Source organism: Tetrao urogallus (genome assembly GCF_951394365.1).
Source record: "Tetrao urogallus genome assembly, chromosome: 1".
Taxonomy (NCBI): Eukaryota; Metazoa; Chordata; class Aves; order Galliformes; family Phasianidae; genus Tetrao; species Tetrao urogallus.
The window spans coordinates 16,135,378-16,156,721 of record NC_136813.1 but is presented as its reverse complement, the minus strand read 5'-3'; the positions used below and the strand labels follow the sequence as shown (position 1 = coordinate 16,156,721).

At 39.3% G+C, this 21,344-nt stretch overlaps 1 protein-coding gene across 1 annotated transcript in view; it reads right to left on the bottom strand.

The window, feature by feature from the left end:
* Window positions 1–21,344, bottom strand: part of DDX10 (DEAD-box helicase 10) — a gene marked incomplete at both ends in the record, with an annotated part of 164,747 nt that overhangs the window by 34,328 nt on the left and 109,075 nt on the right. The window contains one exon of the mRNA XM_079547406.1: window positions 19,164–19,220. Within this exon, the coding sequence (XP_079403532.1) occupies window positions 19,164–19,220 (57 nt within the window). The remainder of the gene's footprint in view (window positions 1–19,163; window positions 19,221–21,344) is intronic.

The window sequence follows — 21,344 nt, the reverse complement described above, 5'->3', positions numbered from 1 at the left end:
TTGGTCACTGGATCCAGTACCCACAATTGCAGCCAACTACTCCATTTTTACTCAAATTCTGAAAGGATACTCTGCCTTTAACCACAGAGCAAGGCAAAAAAGAAAACTCTAATCCTAATGACCCAGAGGAAAATACATAAATAAATATTTTGGTGACGAGTTAAACCCTGAGCTCAAGAACGAAATGTAGCCATGAGGTGCATTCTCACAGTATAGCCTATCTTCAGCTGTCAGAGAGGGCAGAAAGATGTCACAAACAAAATTAACATAATTTACCATTATGTACTATTATTATATTAAATCTATGTAAAATGCATACAAACAACTTGCTTTTTGTTTAGTTCTAACTTAAACACCTGACCAGAGAAGCAAAACCAGTGAGAACATCTCATCATGATCCTTTCAAATGAAGTTTTCTGATACAACTCTAACTGCTTGAGCAGGGAAACATCCTTGGTAAGAACTGCATTAATTACTTTCTACCTAATATATCAACATTTTTTTCCAGTGACAGCCTTGCCAAGGCAAGATGGTGTTATCAGCAATGCACTGCTCCTGATCTTCTGGAAATCCTCTCTACATTTTCGGGTAACTTCAAACATCATCTTGCATTATGGAGCTCCCATGCATCCTACATTTTGGAGAGGTCTCCAGAATGAACGTGTTGCTACCACTTACTGAATTAGTGACATATTACCAATTACTGAACACATTACAGTCCCTCCTGGATTAAAAAATGCATTCCAAGTTTGTTCCTACTTCATCCAGTTCTCTCCACCACAACACAAATCAGCACAGTGGTTTTAGGTTTAAAAACGGCAGTGAGCCATCAAAACCAATTTGAAATGTAGGATCAAGCTGTAAGTGTCCCTGCTCATTGCAGGGGATTTGGACCAGATGACCTTTAATGTTCACCTTCAACTCAAACCATGATTCTATGATCAAGTCTGAATGAGACGACACACACAAAGAACCAACACATTAATCAGTCTAACTCTACGCCAAGTGGATTTTAAAAGCATCGAGATAGAACTATGAAAATAAGACTGCTGTGTTTTTTAAATAATGAATCCTTGGAACAAAGAAGAAATCTCAGATATTTCCATTGATAGCCCTACTGCTAGGCACTTACCACGCTTTACATGCTGCTACAGAAAACTGGAAAAGCAATGCACCATCTTGCTGTGCTCCAGCTCCATGCAGTGCGTAAGCATGTGAGCCATAGAGCTGCCATGCTCAGCCTCACTTGATGGCTGAGGTCTGAGCCTTCTGTTTCACACTGCCAAAGAAAATACTTCACTGCCAGTCACTGACCATCACTCAAGTCTTTGTAACACATAAAATGAAATGCTTGTATGATCATCACAACATATACTTTGTTTTGTTTTTTTTTTTTTTTTTTTTTTTTTTTAATTCCTTCCTTACATTTTCTTCTAAAAAGAATCCTCCCAGATAGCAGAGAAAAAGGACTGACAAGTAAGCAAGCATTTGGAAAACCTGTTTCAGCTCCCTGCTCCAGCCCAGTCAACCAAAGTGCAAGGAACACACGCAGTACCTTCCTCTGTTTTTGACCCATAGGAGTGGAACAGAAGTAAATCTTCATCACAGACTGCCACAAGGAAACGGGCATTATGATCATGAAGCACTCAGTACTACAGTCAAAAGGTCTGCAGTACTTAAATAGGTTGATAAATTATTGTAAAGTATTTTAGCCTATCTAGGTGGGACACATACAAATAGCATTCCAGAATTCAGAGCTATAAAACAATTTAAAAATACAATCTGCAACGACTCATGCACCATTATTTCAAATGAGACTTACATTTGCCAGCATCAAGTGTTCTAGAAATATTTTATATTATGCTAAAAGCAGACTTGCTTCATTTAGCAGTTCCTTACAGTGGAAAAACTGTTTGAAGGCCTGTTTATTAAGTATGACTGGAATTATGCAGGACATCTCCTGCTTCTCCAGCAAGTGAGATGGGTGTTGGTGGTACAGTCCAGAAAATAGTTTACCACCAACTAGTGTTGCAGTTTATCAGTTGACAATATCTTAGCTCAAAAATACACTTACAATGCATTTACTATTATAAAACCAGAAGAAAAAAAAAAAATAGCTGTAATGGCTGATGGGCAAAGAGACCAAGTATGTCCTTTTCTGACACATTCAGCATTATACAGCCATCTAAAAGAGTGATACGCCAACAGTGACTGAAAGAATTTCCAGTGAGAGGTGAAGGTTATGGGTGAATCAAGCTGCTGTTAAAAGTCAGGAAAAAAGTAAAATGTACTGAAAAGATCCTGTGTGATGTTGTTTGATAAGACACAAATCAGAGTAACTAGCTCAATTATTTAAAACTGTTTTAATGTTATTTCAAACCAGGATAGAGCCTGTGATCCCTAATCTTAAAAGTGAAGACACTGTCAAAGGATGGTATTACATAAAGACAACTTCAAAGATGCCGGGCATCTCACTACCAAAGGTAATTTTAGAGATCAGTATCAGAAGGACAATATACAAATCCCACTCGAAATCGAGAGTGACAACAGATCAAGCTAAAAAAACAATGCTGAGCTTGACAGTTTCAATTTCCTGCTGTGTGTTTGAAATCATTCACCTGTTTGCATTCTGGATATGGTATCAAACACCTTTCACAATGAAAAGATCTTCACTTTTTTGAGGTCATGCTGATAAACATTTAAAAAAAAAAAGGATAAAACTGCAGGACAACTCTGTTTACAACACAATTAACTTTCACCATGGCCAAATCATCTTTGTTCAAACATCACACGCAACTACAAAACATTTCACTTCTTTGGAATACTTCCAGGCTTCATCAAGTAGGAAAACTCCTGCAGCCACGACCCAGTCAGAAAACAGTGTGCTCTTCCTCCCCACATCCTACTGGTCAGATTGCAACCAGAAAACAGAATATGTGAAACCAAGAGACCACGAAAGCATTTTGGACATAAAAGAAAAATGTAATGTTTATGAGAACAGGTCATTTTTTAGGATTAACATTTTAACTGCAGTCTTAAAATGGGATAGCAAGTAGCAGCATGATCTGCATGACTCACTGTAACAGGTGTGAAGAAGGAACTAAAACCCACTTACAACAACCCATCCTGGCTAGAAACCTCACATGGCCTTTCTCTGAAAGTTGCCAAGCAGAATCTACCAACAGAGAGCAGCAATGGGGCTCGAATCTATTACTGTCACAGTTTGTAACAGTTAATTAGTAGGAGCCCAACAGGCATGCAGAATGTACCACTGATACCAGTGGTACAGCTGTGTCTTCTGTTCTTCCTATGCCATGAGCTCTCAGAGCCTCCCTGAGCCCTCACAGGGACAACTCATTCTATTACATTATCCTATAGGGGCATACAGACTTGCTCCAGAACTGGCAGACAGCTTCCAGTCTGGAAAAGTCTCCATTACATTCTGACCATAACCAAACACTGAGCCAGCCATTACCTTTGTTCTCACTGTAAGAAAGCATATCTGAACAGAATAGTTCTCATACCTCCCGTTTACATCAAAAATTAAAAATAAACAGAAACCACATATTTCATTACAGAAATCCATCCTTACATTTACAGATCTTATCATGAAGAAAGCCTGGAAGAACACAGAATGACAGAATCACCGAGGTTGGAAAAGACATCCAAGATCGTACAGTCCAACCATCCACCTACCACCAATATTTCCCTGCTAAACCACGTCCCTCAGTACATCTAAATGTTTACTGAACACCTCTATGCTTGGTGGTTCCATCACCTCCCTGGGCAGCCCATTCCAACACCTGACCACACTTTTGGAGAAGAAATTTTTCCTGTTATCCAACCTGAACCTCCACCGGCACAACTTGAGGTCATTCCCTCCAGTCCTATTGCTAGTCAAATAGGAGAAGAGGCCAAACCCCACAATGGTCTCAGACCATCACCAGCAGCTCTGCGCATTAAGTCAATGGCTGCCTGTTGAGGCAGACCAGAGACGCACATTACACAATGATTTGTTTGTACTAACATTCCTTTAACTATCAGTAACAACAGGTGCAGTGATATCTTGTCAATCTTCTCATCTTCTAGTCAGTCAGAGGCCTGAAGTATTTTGATGCTACTGTGAGTGTTCTCAGCAACACAGGAAAATAAAGAAAAACATTTTTTTTTACGTATGCAGACTATATTATCTCTTTAATATTCATCTGTGTTTCCACTAAGAAGTCTTCCAGGAGTTTAATTCACTCTGTGTTTGACAGTCCAGTGCAATTAGCAATCTGTAAAACCATGAACTTTTTCAACCAAAGGTTCTTTTTGAAAATCATGCCCAATTAATTATACAGGGAATTGTCTTTCAAATGCTTACCAGAATAAACAATACAGGAGATGTTCTTTAGCACCTGGAGAATTTTATTTTTATGTACTTGTAATAAGGAATTATGTCACTTCTTTTTAAGGAGAGTTGATTAATAGAACTTGTCTTTTAGCTGGTGGATCAATAGTCACCAATACAATCTGTGTAAATTTCTCAGTCTTTTCTACATTTAGGTATTTTCTACATGGTTTTATGATAGTGTCACTACTAATCATAATAACGGAGATACTAGAAGCCACTTCAGAGTCAACTAGAGCACAGATTTGCAAAGATTCCTTACTGACGACCCATGAGAGTGCTTTCAATCCACAGCAATCAAATTAGATGTCTCTGAGCAGAGCAATGGCTATCTAGCCTTTCCGTGAATGAACACATTCACACAAGAAAGCCAATATGCTGCCAAGGACAACCTCAAGCTTATTCCTGACCTTTGTCCCTGTAGCAAATCCTTAAAAGATCAATTAAGTACAGGAACCAGCCTTCCTCTCCACAGCATGAATGAATTATGCAGTCACCAGCAAGGAAAAACCAGACAGAATTTCCCCCAAAATACATTTCCTAGAAAAGACTTTTTTGTGATGCAGGAATATGGTGTAAAAAGTCCGTTCTCTAGCAGTCAACTGTATCATATACTTGCACGCTTACGGTAAGTTAGTGAAAAAGCTTCAAGGTTCATAAATAATTTTTCTTCCTCAAGGCTCAAAAAGTGCACCTCCCTTCTCCAAGGACCAAACCCCAACACCTTGACCATATCAACCAACTTTAGAAACATGATGACTTTGGAGAAACTTTGGATGAAGTTAAAAAGAAGCGTGTTTTCTAACACACCTTCTTTCTCTTTTCTTCATGATATCCTTGAACTCTGTCTGAGCTGCAGTATGACCCAATAAACAGAGAGGACCTAGCTGGTGGAATTCAGCATAAATTTGTTGCGGGTAAGATCACTCAGACAGCTTAGCAGCTTCTGATTTTACCTCTTCTAATTTTAGCTGTTTCTTTGCTTTACATCTGTCAACTGGGACCTTTACATAACTTTCGCATAATTTAACTGGGAAAAATAAAACTATTTAAAGGAAGAAGATAATGTATGTAGTAGTGTAGTGTTAAGACATGAGTTCTACAGGAACAAGCAGGTGGCACAGTCATTTTTTCAGTGCCAGATTTAGCTACTGCTTGCTATCTGTTCACCTCCTACTGACTGAAAACACCAAGGTCTAACTCCAGAAGTAGAGATATTGCAGAAAGGAACCAAATGACTGAGCGTGTTATTCAGGCAAGAGATGAAAAGGTAGGTGGAAAGAGATCTCTTGAGATCCCTAGGCCTATTTCCCATGCAAATCAATCCAATCACCACCATTACTGAATTAGGTCTGCTGAGGTTTTGGTACATCTGAGCCTGGAAAATCTCTAAGAGAGCTGTTCAGCTTCGCTGAGCAACCTGGTGGAGTTCAGCACTATTCTCTGTGTCAACAAGCTTTTCCTAGAATCCAATCTGAAATTGCCAAGTCACAGATTTTGACTGCTGTCCCTTGTTACATCATCTACCTGACAGCAAGTTGTCTAAATCTGCTTTTTGTTTTTTTACAGCTTTTGTTGCTCAAACCAATTGATGCAGCCAAACTACAGAAAGCATTTCTGAATAAAGGTGATGTATGAGTGAGAAAGGAAAGATAGTTCAAGCGCTTACCTCTGCACAAAGCAAAAACACAAAAACACAAAAGCAGTTCACCTAATGCTACAGAGTGGCCCTTCAGACCTAGTCTATGATGGCAACTACACTGTGTATTTACAGAAAAGGTATGAAATAGGAACATTCTCACAAATGCATATTACATCCTTCCAGCTTCAGTGCCTCGTGGGTGCTGGTTAGGTGAAACAGCAGGAGTATTTAAGCAGCTACAAAGCACTGATACCTTCCTACACTTGTTTGTTCAACTCTTAAACAGAATCAGAATGGTTTGGGTTGGAAGGGACCTTTAAGACCATCTAGTTTCAAAATTCATCCTACTATATTCAGGGACACCTCCCTCTAGACCAGATTGCTCACAGCCCCAACCAGCCTGGCCTTGAATGCTTCCAGGGAGGGGGCATCCACAGTCTCTCTGGGCAACCTGTTCCAATGTCTCACCACCATCACAGTAAACAATTTCTTCTTAATATGTAGTCTAAATCTACCCTCTTCCAGTTTCAAACCATTTCCTCTTGTACTGTCACTATATGCTCTTATAAAAAGTCCCTCCCCTCCTTTTCCTGCAGGCCCCCTACAGGATACACCTTCAACTTTCTCATTATCCAGTCTAAATATGATCTACAATGTTACTATAAACTGCAAAACTATATATACATATATATATTAATGTATATTTTAATATATAATTATTTTTTCTTTTGTTTTAAACCCATTGCCAATCCACTCAACAGGCTGCAGCAGTGCACATGTTCCTGCAAGTTTAGCAGCCAGCATTTAAAAAAAAACAAATCAGAGTAGCACAATATTAATCAAAGAATGGGATTACCTTTTTATTATACATAGAAGTTTGCCACGCAAGCTCAAGTGCTTGGAAAGAATGAATTTCATAAACTGTATGCATCTCCTAAGTTAGTCAATAGCTTGAAAGAAGTAAGTACTGCAAGCACTACACTCACAGATGTGTGATCTGCTGAAGTATCAGGTGAAAGGAAATGAAAAAATGCTAATAACTTTTGACATCTTTGACAGCACATGCATTATCAAATAAAATGGACTGCTTGAGATTGCTATTTAACATCAGGCCTACAGATCTTTGAGTTTTCAGCTCAAATAGCTGCTAATGTAAATCATGTACATGTAAGTTGACTGTGACTATGCAAACACCTTCCCTTGTCCACCCACAATTTCTCTTGCTGAAAATTGCAAGGCTTTGTCAAATTGTCCTACATGAATGAAGATAGCAATATACTTGTATAATCTAGGCCTAATCCAATTACATGCTGCTGAATTGAATTTTGAAATCAATTCATGTTTATGAACGTCCATTCGAAAAAGTCATTTTTGATACACTGAAATACTGTACCTCATAAACAGTAACCTGAAGATCACACATTTATGGTGTACTTCATAAAACTGCTATGTTGCTATCCACATAACCACGTACAGAAAATCATGTCGCAATTAGAAGGATTAAAAATGCTCTTTTGGCATTACACTGAGAATCTTCTCCTCAGTGGCAAATCAGTGGCAGCTGTCTGCTTGGCCTAACTGCCTACAAGGCAGGTCTAATTATATGGAAGTATTTTCCATAAACAGGCTGAAGATCAGTATCAGTGCACCACCACAGTTGCTACCAAAGCATAGCAAACCATTTTTGAAGATACAGGACTTGCTTCTCCTCTCATGTCACAGACAGAAAGGCATCTGGTCAACTCACATCAGTTTAAAGGATTCGTTGCCTACATTCAGTATCAACTGCCACACAAGTAATGGTTAGAAAGTTCTGCACAAGAGAAGACCAGAAGCAGCACAAAGCCCTCTAATGACAAGGTCCCAGTCCCGGCTGTTGCTCCCAGCCTCAAACAATGCAAGAACAAAAATCTCACAGATGATTGTGGATACCGCTCAATTCTCAGATTGTAATTGAGAAAATCTGACAAGAGAAGAAAAGAGGAAATGAGACTGCAGGCAAATGCCAGCAAGGCAGGCTGCGACCTATGAAACAGAAATCACTACCAATGACTGCATGTGTAAGTGGTTACCACAAAACAAACCTATTTCCAGATCTTAGGGAATTTCAGGCACCACTTCTGGACCTTTTTCTATAACATCCATTCTGAGCTGCAAGGGATCAGCACAGCACAGTTTCTGGGTCTCCATGGATTTGTACCTGCCACAGAAACTTCCTAAAACCAATATGTGTCATGTAACTCCATGCCAGCAGTTCTAATAAGAAAAAATAGTAATAGATAAATAAAAGATCTAATAAAAGATAATTTATGTATCACAACTGCCCATCCAAAGGAGAACTCCCATTTCCTGGATCCAGCTCTCTTCCCCACAGAAACGTTAGTAAAGAACAAAACCTGAGTCTTCTGTGAAATAAGTCAAATGGCTGTGCTGACTCAACAGGGTCTCCTAAGGGTACGCAAAAATCAAGAACTCAGTAGATGTTAGAAAGAAAGCTAGCTGTTAGCAGCAGTCCAGCTCATAATATATATGGACACACTGTTTGTCGCAAGGTTTTTAATCCATTTATCTAATGGATGGCATTCTCACTATGAGCAAATGAAAATACTAAACTACTGAAAAAAATGCAGTCTCCAGTCAGTACACGCTAAGCAAGCTCTGAGCTAAAGATGTGACTCAGCACGAAGGATGAGGAGGAAAAGAATCATTGAATCATCTCTTATAATCTGCACCACTGGATTTATACAGAAAGGGACAAGCACTGCCAACTTTCATTCTGGCTTTTCTTAGTTTAAGAGTGATTAGCTCTGAACTCTCACTGATGCTCTTTTAGCAAAACGTTTCTTGCCAGAACACAAATGTGTGCAAAGAGCAAGAGAGACACAGCCTCTTTCAGCTTTTCCTGGAAGAAAGGACTGGTGGCCCTGCAAAACCCAACAGTACCAAATGGTTCAGCCCAACGGAGTGCAGCCAGAATGCATTTCCTTGAAGTACGAGACGCTACATAAAGAAAGAAAAAGGAAAGGAGAAAAATAGAATGAACATCACCCTTTCCCTAAAAATACTAAGCACATTTATGAAGATTGCTCCCAGATGATACTATTGTCTTTCTTCCTGCTGTTCCTCCTTTGTTTGTGCTCCCAGTTTCCACAACACAGAAAGTAACCTAGCAGAGGTAGCAGCAGATGGAATGTAGCTCCTCCTTTTGAAACAGGAAAAGGGATGAAGAAACAGCAAAAGATAAGGGTCCTGGAAACACAAAAATCAAGAAGAAGTGGGGAAAAAAAACAAGAGAAAGGAAATATTAAATGGAGGGAAGAGAGAAGATTAAAATTATGATTTGCCACAAGGAAAAGAAACTGCAAAGGAGATCTGGAGTCAACCGACAAAGACATCAGGAGTCCTAAAGGACTCCTCCAAAAAGAAGGCTGTGTGGGACTTACTATGATCTCCAGAAAAAGAATAACCCAAGTTGGCAGAGATCCACAAGAACCATCTAGCCCTGCAGGGGCCCACCCAAAAGTCAACCCCTATGTCTGAGAGTACTGTCCAGATGCCTTTGAACTCCGGCAGCTCGGGGCTGTGATCACTGCCTTGGGGAGACTACTCCAGTGGCCAGCTGGTTCTTCTTGGTGAAGAACCTTTTAATAACAGCATGATTTATGAATGCAGCTGATAAAGGAACAAACAGCTACAGCAAATACTACACCCTGTTTTAAAGCACTGAATATTGCACTACCACAGATTTAGTATCTCTAAGAAAAGAAGAATCTGACAAAACACAAATCTTTAAAAATGGTCTGAAAAAAAATATATTGAGAGAGTCATTACAAGCTTTTTTCCTTTTCTTTTAACGCTCATGTAAAATTCAGCATAAAGCAGCTGGAATCTCAGTGACTACACGACCCTGGAGTATTCTGAAAACAGTAATCACAAGAATTTTAAAACATTGGCAACTGCAGTCTTATCAGTCAGAATGCAGATAATGGTTTTCTGATTGCAAGAATCAATTTTCATCACTAGTAGCAATTACGACTGCTGAGAGTAGCTATAGCTGACTACGTACAATGCTGCAAGCAACACGAACCGAGAATATAAACAGGGGTGATGCCGAGAAAGAAGAGTTGCTTAATTTAAAATTATGCTTCCTTACTGCATGAGGATGTCAGCATAATCCAAACACATCTGATTACCCCAGCTCATCAGCCAATTAACTCATATTTAAGAAGTTTGTACCTGGGATAAGCAGCAAAACTGAATCCCAACATTTAAAACCTATGCTTTAAAAATATATATATATTCAAACACATTGGGAAATCTGGGAAGTGGCTCAGATTAATACCAGATGCAAAATAAAGGTCTGAACAGTTCTGATCCAGCTTATTTATGAAATTCAACCATCTGCATAATACTTATCGAGCCACAACTGAGGCACCTGTATACATGTGCTGTTCACAACAGAATATATTCTCACTAGATGGCATTCCTCTCTGAAAAAGACTTATAAATACAAAAGAGTTTCACAAATAAAAGCTTGGTGAGAAAGCTGTTGCAAGCCTTAGATCACTAGACCTACGCTGTTTGGAGTTACCCATGTCTTCTGGACTGAGAGTAGACATAGAGAATTTGGTCTCCAAAATACCAGTTCCTGGCTATTTGACTGTACTGTGTTGGTTAAGGCACCAAGGATGGTGCAGAGACACAAAGAATAGCAACCAGTTGATCTGTTGCTGAAAACATGCACAGAATATAGCAGATGCTAGAAAAGCTTAAAATCTGTGCCTTATGGGGGAGAATTCAAATACTGGTTACCAGACACAAACTGGTGTGCTTTCTTCTTATTCCTTGGAAAGATCAAGGCAGGAATAAAGTGACCATTTGTGTTCTGCTCAAGCTGAGACTGCTGAGGATGTGTCTAATGAGTCTGAATGAAACTGAACTATGTATTTTGGAAGCCAAGAAGAGAAGATGGCATTAATTTACATTCCAAATGATATCCAAGTGGCTAGTTTCTCTTAGACTGTACACTTGTCACCTTAGCAAGACAGCATTCTGAAAAATTAAAGGCTTACATACTGATGAACTGAGATCACAGCACCTTACACAATTTTCTTGTAAAGTTCTTTAATCAAAGGGGAGGAATAAAGAGATACAGAAGAGAAATACAGAAAGCCCCAGTCTACTCTTCTTCCCCGTATTTAAGTTTACAGGTGCTGTGCAGTTAGCATGAAAAATCTAATCAGTGATGAAATGGAAATACGAAGCTCGGGTGGGAATGTTTTTGCCTCTTAATCTGTGTGTTTGCACTCTGCAATACACAAGTTCTTGTCTCATTTCTTACATTTTTACTGCTTTTCTAGATATACCTATTGAGTCGAATACATTGCCTAGATTTATGAAATGTGTATTCAAATGGAAAAATGTATATCACTTAAGCTGCTGGGATTCAATCTTTAGCCTCAGGAAGGCATCTGCACAAGATGAATAGAGCTCTCATCACTCTGTCTGTGCTCCAACATACTACCTCACGCAGGGAAGAAGATGACGGGGGAATCCTGCTCCTGACATCCATGGGCCCGAGAAAGGAAGGAAGAGGGAGTGGAATGATAAATATTTCCTTTATGCAAAGCAGAAAGAAACTCAAAACAGTGACTCAAGTAATTACTCAGTTATTTGCTGATCCTAATTCAAGAGCGTAGATGGAATGCTGCCAAAGCTCTCTTTAATTCTAAAGCTACCAAGAGTTAAATTTAACTATGCAATCCTAGTAAACCAGAAGAAAACCCACAGGATTCAAAAGAAAGAGAGAAATGCATATGTGTTAGAACACATTTATTTCAATTCACAATCCTGCAATTTCAATAGCCCGAGCTATACTTCATTTTTTTCCAATGCCAAAATATTGTTGTTCTGAAATAAACAAAAATGTTCAGTCTTCAACATGTTGAAAATTCTGAAGCTCAGCAGTCAACATAAGTCTAGGATAGTTCCAAGGATCCTATTTCAATTACATTAAACACAAATGGATAATTCAGAAATAAAAAGTTCTTCAAAGAATAATCAATTAAACAGTGTAAACTCAAAGCTTTAATACTGGAGAAATTTCTTTAGTATTACTTATTACTATGGATATTAAAGGAAGTAACTTACAGTGAAATAAGACACTAACTTTTGTATTCCCTATCACTGCAGATCCAAGAGACACATCTCCTGTTCCTTTGTACTCACAAATTCAAACTGACATGTTGCATCAAAACTCATCTCCAGAACCATAACCCCACCCCCACTCTAAATAAATAAGCAAATAATAAGAAGCTTAAAGAAAAAAACATTTACTCTGTTTACCATAAATCAGAAAGTAAACACAAAAGAAAGCACAGGGTACAGGTATGTCAGACACTGAAATGAAAACACGTTTGTTTTAGTACATTGTGCATCTACCTTACTTCAGCAGACCTTCAAGGATAAGAGGACACAACCCCCCTAATCTTTGCTTTTCCCTAAACTATGAGGAAATCACTTCAGTAACCATTAAATCATCAGTTAACTGGGTGCAGAGCAGCAGACTGTCACTACATACCATTTTGTGAATATCATACTTACAAAATTCAATTGCTATGGATACGTCCAATTATTATAAATGGTCACTTATGAACCTATTTAAAATTCTCCATGTGCTGATGGCTGTAATGAAAAGCTTCATGGCAGTGTGCAGAATTGGCAAATCAATCCATAAGAATCCTTCCTTGTTATATGTTCAGAGCTACAGCACAGAAATTTTAATTTAATCATAGATATTTTTAATTGCAGAAAAAGCATGGCTTATTACAGCTTTACTTAAAGCAATTTAAGTGCCATATTAACTGGAATCATTAGCATGCTATTTTTAACAAACAAAGCACAGATAAAGTTTTCTTACAGGCATACAATAGCCATTTTCAAATCCTAACTTAAATATTGTAGAATATGTTGATTTTAAAAATGTCTCAGAGCACAGACAGTTCAGTATCAATTAGTCATTTCTTTTTTAACAACTTCAACCTGAAATTGGGATTCTGTTTAAGAAAGTTTAGAATTACTAAACCAGTAATTAAAATGTTGATATTCAAATTGCTCTGCTAATTCACAAAGCTTGTCAAGAAAATTCAAAACAACACAAACACAAAATTATAATAAGCAGAGCTACTTACAGTTTCTTGGATATGCAAAAAGAACGTGAGAGTTAACACGGAACACTGAGGTTAATTAAACTGTTTTAAGAATGACTTATTAAAAGGGATTTAACTCTCAGGGTCATTTCAGTTGCAAACTCTCCACATAAGTGATGCTGGAAGATTTTATAGCTGAACCAACCAAGTCCTCTGGAGCTACTGAACAGCAGTGATAAGACACAGACTGTCCTGAAGCTCTGCTGGGACATGATAATCCTCTCCTGAGGTATTCTATGAGTAAAACAAAGTTCACAGTATCTCAACGTAGAATCATACAGAATCATAGAATGGCCTGGGTTGAAAAGGACCGCAATGATCATCTAGTTTCAACCCCCTGCTGTGTGCAGGGTCACCAACCACCAGACCAGGCTGCCCAGAGCCACATCCAGCCTGGCCTTGAATGCCTCCAGGGATGGGGCATCCACAGCCTCCTTGGGCAACCTGTTCCAGTGTGTCACCACCCTCCATGTGAAAAACTTCCTCCTCCTAGTATCTAACTTAACCTCCTCTGTCTCAATTTAAAACCATTCCCCCTTGTTCTATCACTATCCACCCTCATAAACAGCTGTTCCCCCTCCTTGTTTATATGCTCCCTTCAAGTACTGGATCCCCAGACCACAATAGCATTGTACCCAGAAACCCTGCTCCAATTTCAGAAATCTCAGGGAGCTAAAGCAATGAACAGTCACTTCATAGGAGGCAATTAATGCACCTGTACCATTAACCAGTGACTCACAGAGATGCAGGATGTCCCACAAGACTTTCTCAATACCAATAAACTGATCAAAGGAATTTGGGAAACTATTCAAAAGGAGCATGAACCAAATTCCCACACATCTCTTTCCACACTGATACAACCAGAGCAAATCTGAGTCTACAACCTAAAGAATGTAGCTGCAGGCTAGATTTTCAAGGAAAAAGAAAATCAAGGCAAAAGCACAGCTGAGAGTTAACAGAAGTCATTTCCAGTAGCTGCAGGAACGATATACAGTGGATGCAGAATTTTCATCATATCTTGATTATATTTTTCCAAATGGGTTACTGACAACAGGTTCTCAAGAGATCCAATTCTATCCCTTTGCTATCTGGCACAAAGATTTCTTGAGCTACGTTCAGCCAGTTTATCACGAATCCCTTGGAGTATACTCAGGAGGAAAAGACAACAGGGTGTTACAGTACGTTTTTGGTTAAATCTCAACAGAGCATGGCATAAGGAGCAGAAAACAGAATGCTGCACTAAGGATTGCATCTCGCAGTGATGCGATACACACAGACATCCATGTCTGAATTTGTCACAGCTTTATCTTTCAAGTATGTGCCTCCTGCTCACTCAGGTGTGTTTTACAGATGCGCTCACACACATCCCTTCAATCTTGAGAACCAAGATTCCTAACTCCATTGTGACTCCGTGAAAATTTTGAACTGCAAAAAATACATGAAGATGTATTTAATAAAATATATAAAATCTGATATATGAATACTAACTCTTGGGGGAGTAGCAAAACATGTTGGAGGAAGAGCAGAGGAAAAAGACAAGACATGAGAAAAGTTAAAGCATAATTACTCTGATGTTGCTGCTGATCCTTCAATGCCCTGAAGTCACTCAGAAAGAAATAGTTCATATAAAAAAGTGTCTCTGAACTCTGAGTACCTAGATCTTACTACATACTCAAAAAGACACCAGTTTTCCTGCCTAATAACAATCCCCATCCTCAACTGTATTACAATTATTTGACCCCCTCAATCTGTTCTGAAAGAGGAAAACCCTCCCACCATGGAGTGCGTGCTCTGGGTAGATTTCTCTCTGTTTTAATCAGCCAACATTTTCCTTACAAATCTTGAGGTAATCAGCTTCTGGTATTCTAGACAGTTGCTTTTCAGTCAGAATCTCAAAATAATCTCAAAATAAGCAGTTTGCACAACGCACAGAGTAAATTCTTAAAACATCAAGTGCTTGGGGAGACTCCTCTCAGAGTGACCGGATGCTAATAAGTTCAAAACAACAGATAGAGCAAGGCAGCTAAGTTGTGTAGCTTTACTTTAACATCTTGTACACAAATGCTTTCCCTTTTTTAACTTCTTCAAGATTGCCGATGGCTGAAATGATTCACTCAACTGTAATGACTAAGCTTTACCTCCTGGCACAGCTAGCAGATGCTGTCCTAGCTCTTTCTAGCAGATGCTAATGCCCTCTTTTGAGGGGGAGAGGGCTAGTTACCATATTTTGCATCATGTTGGGTGTTGCTGGCTGATGATCACAAAGAACATCAGTGAAGGAGCTGGAAACACCATATTATCCTGAGACTCCCCATCTACTCCCCGCCCTGCATCCCACAGATGCATTCAGCTGCATCTGGAAAATGCCTTTCCTTCAAAAATATTTTTCTTAAAAGCAATAATTACGAAGTGAGGAAGTTATCTTAACATATCAATAGCACTCTGAGGCATTCAAACAGCAATACAGTAAACTCAGTGAGAACTATAGTCATGTTTAGCTTCAATGCAGCCAACAGCTGCTTGCAGAGAAAGAGCTTTTAAATGTCAGGGGAAGCCTAGAAGTGAAGGGTACTTCTGGGCCCATGAGTGCCAGCCACATGGAGCTGCTCTGTCACTTCCCTATAGGGGAGTAATTTTAAACTAAAAGAAGGGAGATGCAGATTACATGTTAGGAAGAAATTCTTTACTCAGAAGGTGGTGAGGCACTAGCACAGGCTGCCGGAGAGCAGTGGGTGCCCCATCCCCGGTGGAGCTCAAGGCCAGGTTGGAGGGAGCCCTGGGCACTCTCAGCTGGTGGAAGGCAACCAGCCCACGGCATGGGGTTGGAATTGGGTGATCTTTAAGGTCTAACACAAGCCATCCAGTGATTCACTTCTGTCCTTTGCTGCTGGGGCTCAGAGACACACTGTGCCATCAAGGCCACAGGTCAGAGGCTAGCAATCCGTGTTTCTGCTTCTGCATTCTGATTTACTTGTACATCAAAATGTGACTACAAAATTTTATCCAGATCACTTTCAAGAGAACACAGCAAACATTATGTAGCTTCGTGAAAGGGCTCAAGGATAGCAACTTTATCAGCACCACTTGCTTTTTTTTAGTTTTGAAATGCTGCATCAAATTCTCATCAAATTCTCCTAACCAACAGCGAAAAAACCCAACCTAAGATTCCAGTTTCTCTTTAATAAAAGAAGAGAGCTCTTTTGTCTGATTTCACATCCTTTTACACTCAAATTCAATTAATGGTAATAAATTCTAAGAAATACTTTCTCCAAAGCATCCTTTAAGAGCCCTCACTTCTTACTTAGTTAATTTATTGTGTGAGGATTTATCCAAGGTGGAGACAAATAACACTGCAAGTAACTACACATCTAACTGCATGTTCCAGTACACTCAGTAGAGTATGCTAGAATTTGGTTATTAAATCCCATTTGCAGAGCCTATCCCTCATGCCTCAAAGGCTGAGTAAAAAGTTCCCTGCAATTGCTGTGGGCTCCTGTGACATCAGGAGAAATAGATTCCAATTTCATTCTAGAAAAAAAGCCAGAAATGCCCAGTCATAAAAACAGGACAAGAAACAGCAAGACAACAGGGCAGGAGTCACACCAAACAAGAGAAGCAAAAGTCATAATTGATGAATTATTAGTTAATGTTTAGAGTGGAAAAGTAAAAAGGAGTTTTGGTCAGACCCAGTAGGTTGGATACTACTGAAAGATGATAAATAAGACTCCATAACCCAAAGAATTTATCTTATGAGAGAAGCAGTTAAAGCAAACAGAAATAAAGTGGGTAGAAGTGGAACAACAGATTATGACCCCAGCTGCTTTGATGTGACTGGCTGTTCTGAGCTGTTGATCTAATCCCTTTCTCCAGCTGTTGAACTGCATTAATATGTAGCTAAAAATACCTTTGCTGCTTTTTGGTTCTCCATATTGCTTTCTCTTTTGAGAAAATGCTATTAATTGTTAAAGAATTGTGTCTGGCAGAGTAAGTGGGTCACAAGCCATATAGTGAAAATGTGAAAGTTTTTGAACTCCTGACTTAGGCAATATACATTTGCTAAACTCATTTCTGTTTCAATAGTTTCTCTCTTTTACTATTTCCCTTTTTTTTTTTTTCCTCTGGATGTCTCATAGGAGCTGCTTGAGTCATATCCTACACAGACTATGGAGAGCTTCAGCTACTGTAGCTTCATCTGTAAGCTTCTGTAAAGCAGGGAGTGTTGTTAATTAATTCCTCAGACACCCAGTAGCCTGAAACTGCCACCTTTATCTAACACCTGCTTCTCCCCTGTACATCCACAAATGAGACGCCCAACTCCAGGCTGTCACAGCTGCTCCCAATGGAAACATCTTCCCTTCAAATGAGTCCCACAGAAAGTGACAGGATTCGACTGCACAGAGTTCTGGCAAAAGTAGCCTCTGAACAAAACAAAAAGGCCAGCAGTTTTCACCGAGGATGACGTGAAGCTTCAGAGCTTTGCCTCCTCTTGCACAGAGCAAGCTCAGCACTTGAGAGGTAAAAAGAAGTCCAAGCAACGACAGGCTTACACTGCTGGTACTCTCACAGCAAGTCTGCCAGGCTGCATCCAGCATGCCAGGGTTGCATAGAGGAGAGGAAAGTGTGCATCAAAACATGTTTTCATCTTATCCAATCTGTATTTAAACCATCTTGTACACATGTGCACACCCACAGAGCACACACAGACCACTCTTCATTTCCTATCATTAAGGAGAGATTCATTTGACTGGCAAAGAATTTGGACAGGGGAAGTACATCAGTAAGCACAGCCCTCTGAGAAGAATGGCCTTATTTCTCCAGCTGCTGAGTAATATGACACGGGGATTTTTTATACCTCAAGAAAAGGTGAAATGAACACACAGCCAAACATTTACAAGTGTGATGCAGTCTGATCTGATCAGTGTTTTCTCACTATATTCAGATGTCTGTTAGTCATTCATTCCATAATTTTTCTACCACGCTTCCTCAATACATTAAAACTATGCCACTCTAAACATTCAATTTCACACAGAAAACTTCTGCTGCTTCACTGAGAGGTCACAACGTCAGTGGCTCTCACAGCTTGCCATTTCTGAAGACAGAATTAATCCTATAACTAGGCCTTCCATCCTAAACTGCGCTTACTTCAGAACTACAGTGTGAAGTGTCTTCCTATACTCCTATCTCCCAACACCTGGTCATCATGGAAAACACAGAACATTATCCACTTTCTCAAGGGAGTAAGATCTCTGCTAACTGCCAAGAATGAATAGGAACACATGTAGCATAGGAAACAGGAGATGCAGTATGAGAAATACCATGTATATTCCTCAGCCCATATTCTTTCCAGCTAAATGAAATCTCAGTTCATCACAAAACATGCAACATGAAAAACCAGAAGAGCCATGAGGAAATTAATAATACACGTATATGAATAAGGATAGGAAAGGGTTGGGGCCTAACAAAAGGCAGGAATAAACTTCAGTGTAAACACCTGTAGCTTAAAGAAAGAGGTTCAGCAGAAACAAGTCTAAACGTGATTTCACCAAAAACCTTACTGCCTTCAGTACTGCAGCAGGTTATTAACATGTTCAGGTATTTAGAGGGAAAAAAATGGCATCAGCACTGCAGCTGAAATGGCAGCTCACTTGACGTACAGAATAAAGAAACTGCAATTTCAAAAAGCCTCCATGTTATTAATAGATACACACACATACAAACTTCCTAACCCTACTCAGTATCTTCTCATAACGTCATTATAACCACATCACAGTAGGTGAATGACAAAAGATAAGCAAGGAGAAAAAGCCTGTAAGGAGTCATTGACCAAATCATCGCTTATTAAAGAAATAAATGCAGTAATCAAATAACAGTTTGAAAAGCACAAGCATTAGCTTGATCATAATCAAACACAAATCCTTACCCGTGCATTCTTGTTCCTGGCTTCTCTCCTCGCTGCTTTCTCTTTCAGCCTTTTCTCCTAAAACAAATAAGATCCACAGTTTTAAACAAAATTCCCAGCCTGTTTTTTTTCTAGTAACTTAAGATTTTATTGGAAACGCCGAGATATTTTTAGTGCACACAGATTATAATGGTGGAATCTATTCTAAACATTATTGATGAAAAATTATATACAAAAAGATCTGCTTGAGATATTATTTCTTATTCTTGCTCTTAAATGATATCAAAATGATTCAAATTCACTGAAACTCACTACTCTTGCAGGAAATACACAGTTAAGTATTTTGATGAAGTTAGTACTTGTCCAAAACAGGTCAGATAAAAACTGCACCAAAAGGTAAGTTTTTCTAATTTCTCACTGTTTTAACATGGAACTCAATCTATTTAACAAGCAAAAATAATAATTTTCCCTACTTCAGAATTGCTGAAGACTGAAAGCTATAACATATTCTCAATAGCTTTCTTATCTCCATTATTAAGTAAATGTTACTTTTTGTTACTGAATGTTACTGAAGAATTTTTGTTAGTAATTGCATCAATTCAGGAGCCACAATAACATCAAGCTGCCTCCACCAAAGGCAAACGAGTAAAAAGCAATGATAAAACTCATTCAAAGCTGCCAGCCAGATTTCTAACATCCCGAAGCAGCCAAAATATTTAACATAACTGACATTAATCACCCTGTTTCTCTCTTCTTTTTGTTACTGGGATTTGTTTATTTTTAAACCAACTGAAACATTATTTTATACGCTGTCAGGTCTTTGTAATTTAACATCCTTTCAATTATCGATTTCATGAGGTAAGGACAGAAATTCAAGTAAGGGCACTTACACCAGTTAGGAAAGGACACCATTCCCTATTTTCCATTTGTCTTATAGAATCATTGAGGTTGAGAAAGACCCCTTAGTCCAAAATCAACCCACCCCACCATGCTCTCTAACCACATCCCTCAGTGTTACTTTCACATACTTCTTCAACACCTCCAGGGATGGTGGCTCCACCACCTCCCAGGGCAGTCTGCTCCAATTCCTCACCACTCTTTCTGAGAAGAAACGTTTCCTTATATCCAACTCGAACCACCCTTGGCACAGCATGAGGCCATAACCTCTCATCTTAGCAACGTCAACAAAATTGGTTATTCAACCTTTTTTACACAAGCATAAAAAAGCTTATGTGATGCATCCGTCTTTGTTCCTTTGAGCAACATAAGCCGTCCCTAGCACCAGCATGTAAGTCCACATAAAAAAGACACCCCTTTAATATCAGCTCTGGGTCAACACGTTGGCACAGAAAAGGCTGAAAACCATGTTACAGCATGAAGACACATTTCAGATCACTCTTGGATATGATGAGAAAACTCCAGCAGTTCTGGTGCTTTATCATCGCAATTGAAGAGCAGACACCATAAAATTAATGAGTAAGGTGATCTGGTCAGGAGCACAGATGCCACTGTCACTGCTAGCTGAGCACACCCATATTGAAGCTACAGAGACCATGCATGGTAAAGGACACTGATGCAGAGCACTCAGCTCTCTCTGGCCTGTGTTTCTTTTGGTCAGCGCTCATCCTCTTCTGTGCTTTAATGCTGCACTATTAGTTCTCAAGAGACCTTCCCTTTGGTGCTCTTGATGCTCTGGCATGTAATTCTACTGCAGTACTTCTGCTGAAGATGGACAAAGGCTTACTCTGCCATATAACACCAGTGCCAAGTCAGTTTCAATTTTCCAACACTATCACTAGTTTTACCAAAGCATACAGGAAGGTACTACCCAAAGCTGCTTGGGAAAGTAGTATGGTACACGTGTGGTGCTGAGAAAGTCAGAACACACTGCCAAGATTTTCAATTGTTGTCTGAATTCAATTTCGTTAGAGACATCTTTGTGGTACATGCCATTTTCTGTTCTTCTGATTGCCCAAACAACTGAAGCACTCTCAAAGTCTGTGTAGATCAACCTCTCTTCTCTAAATCAAAACTGAACAGCTCAAAAGTTCATTCCCAGAAGCAGGCAGTGAAAAAACTGAATGAGGTTTGTGTATCTCTGCCTTACACAGTTCTCCAGTGCTGTAGCTGACACCTTTGTACACCAAAACCTCAATCCACCCAAACCTACATGCCACTGCATTCAGCACATGGTATAAAAAA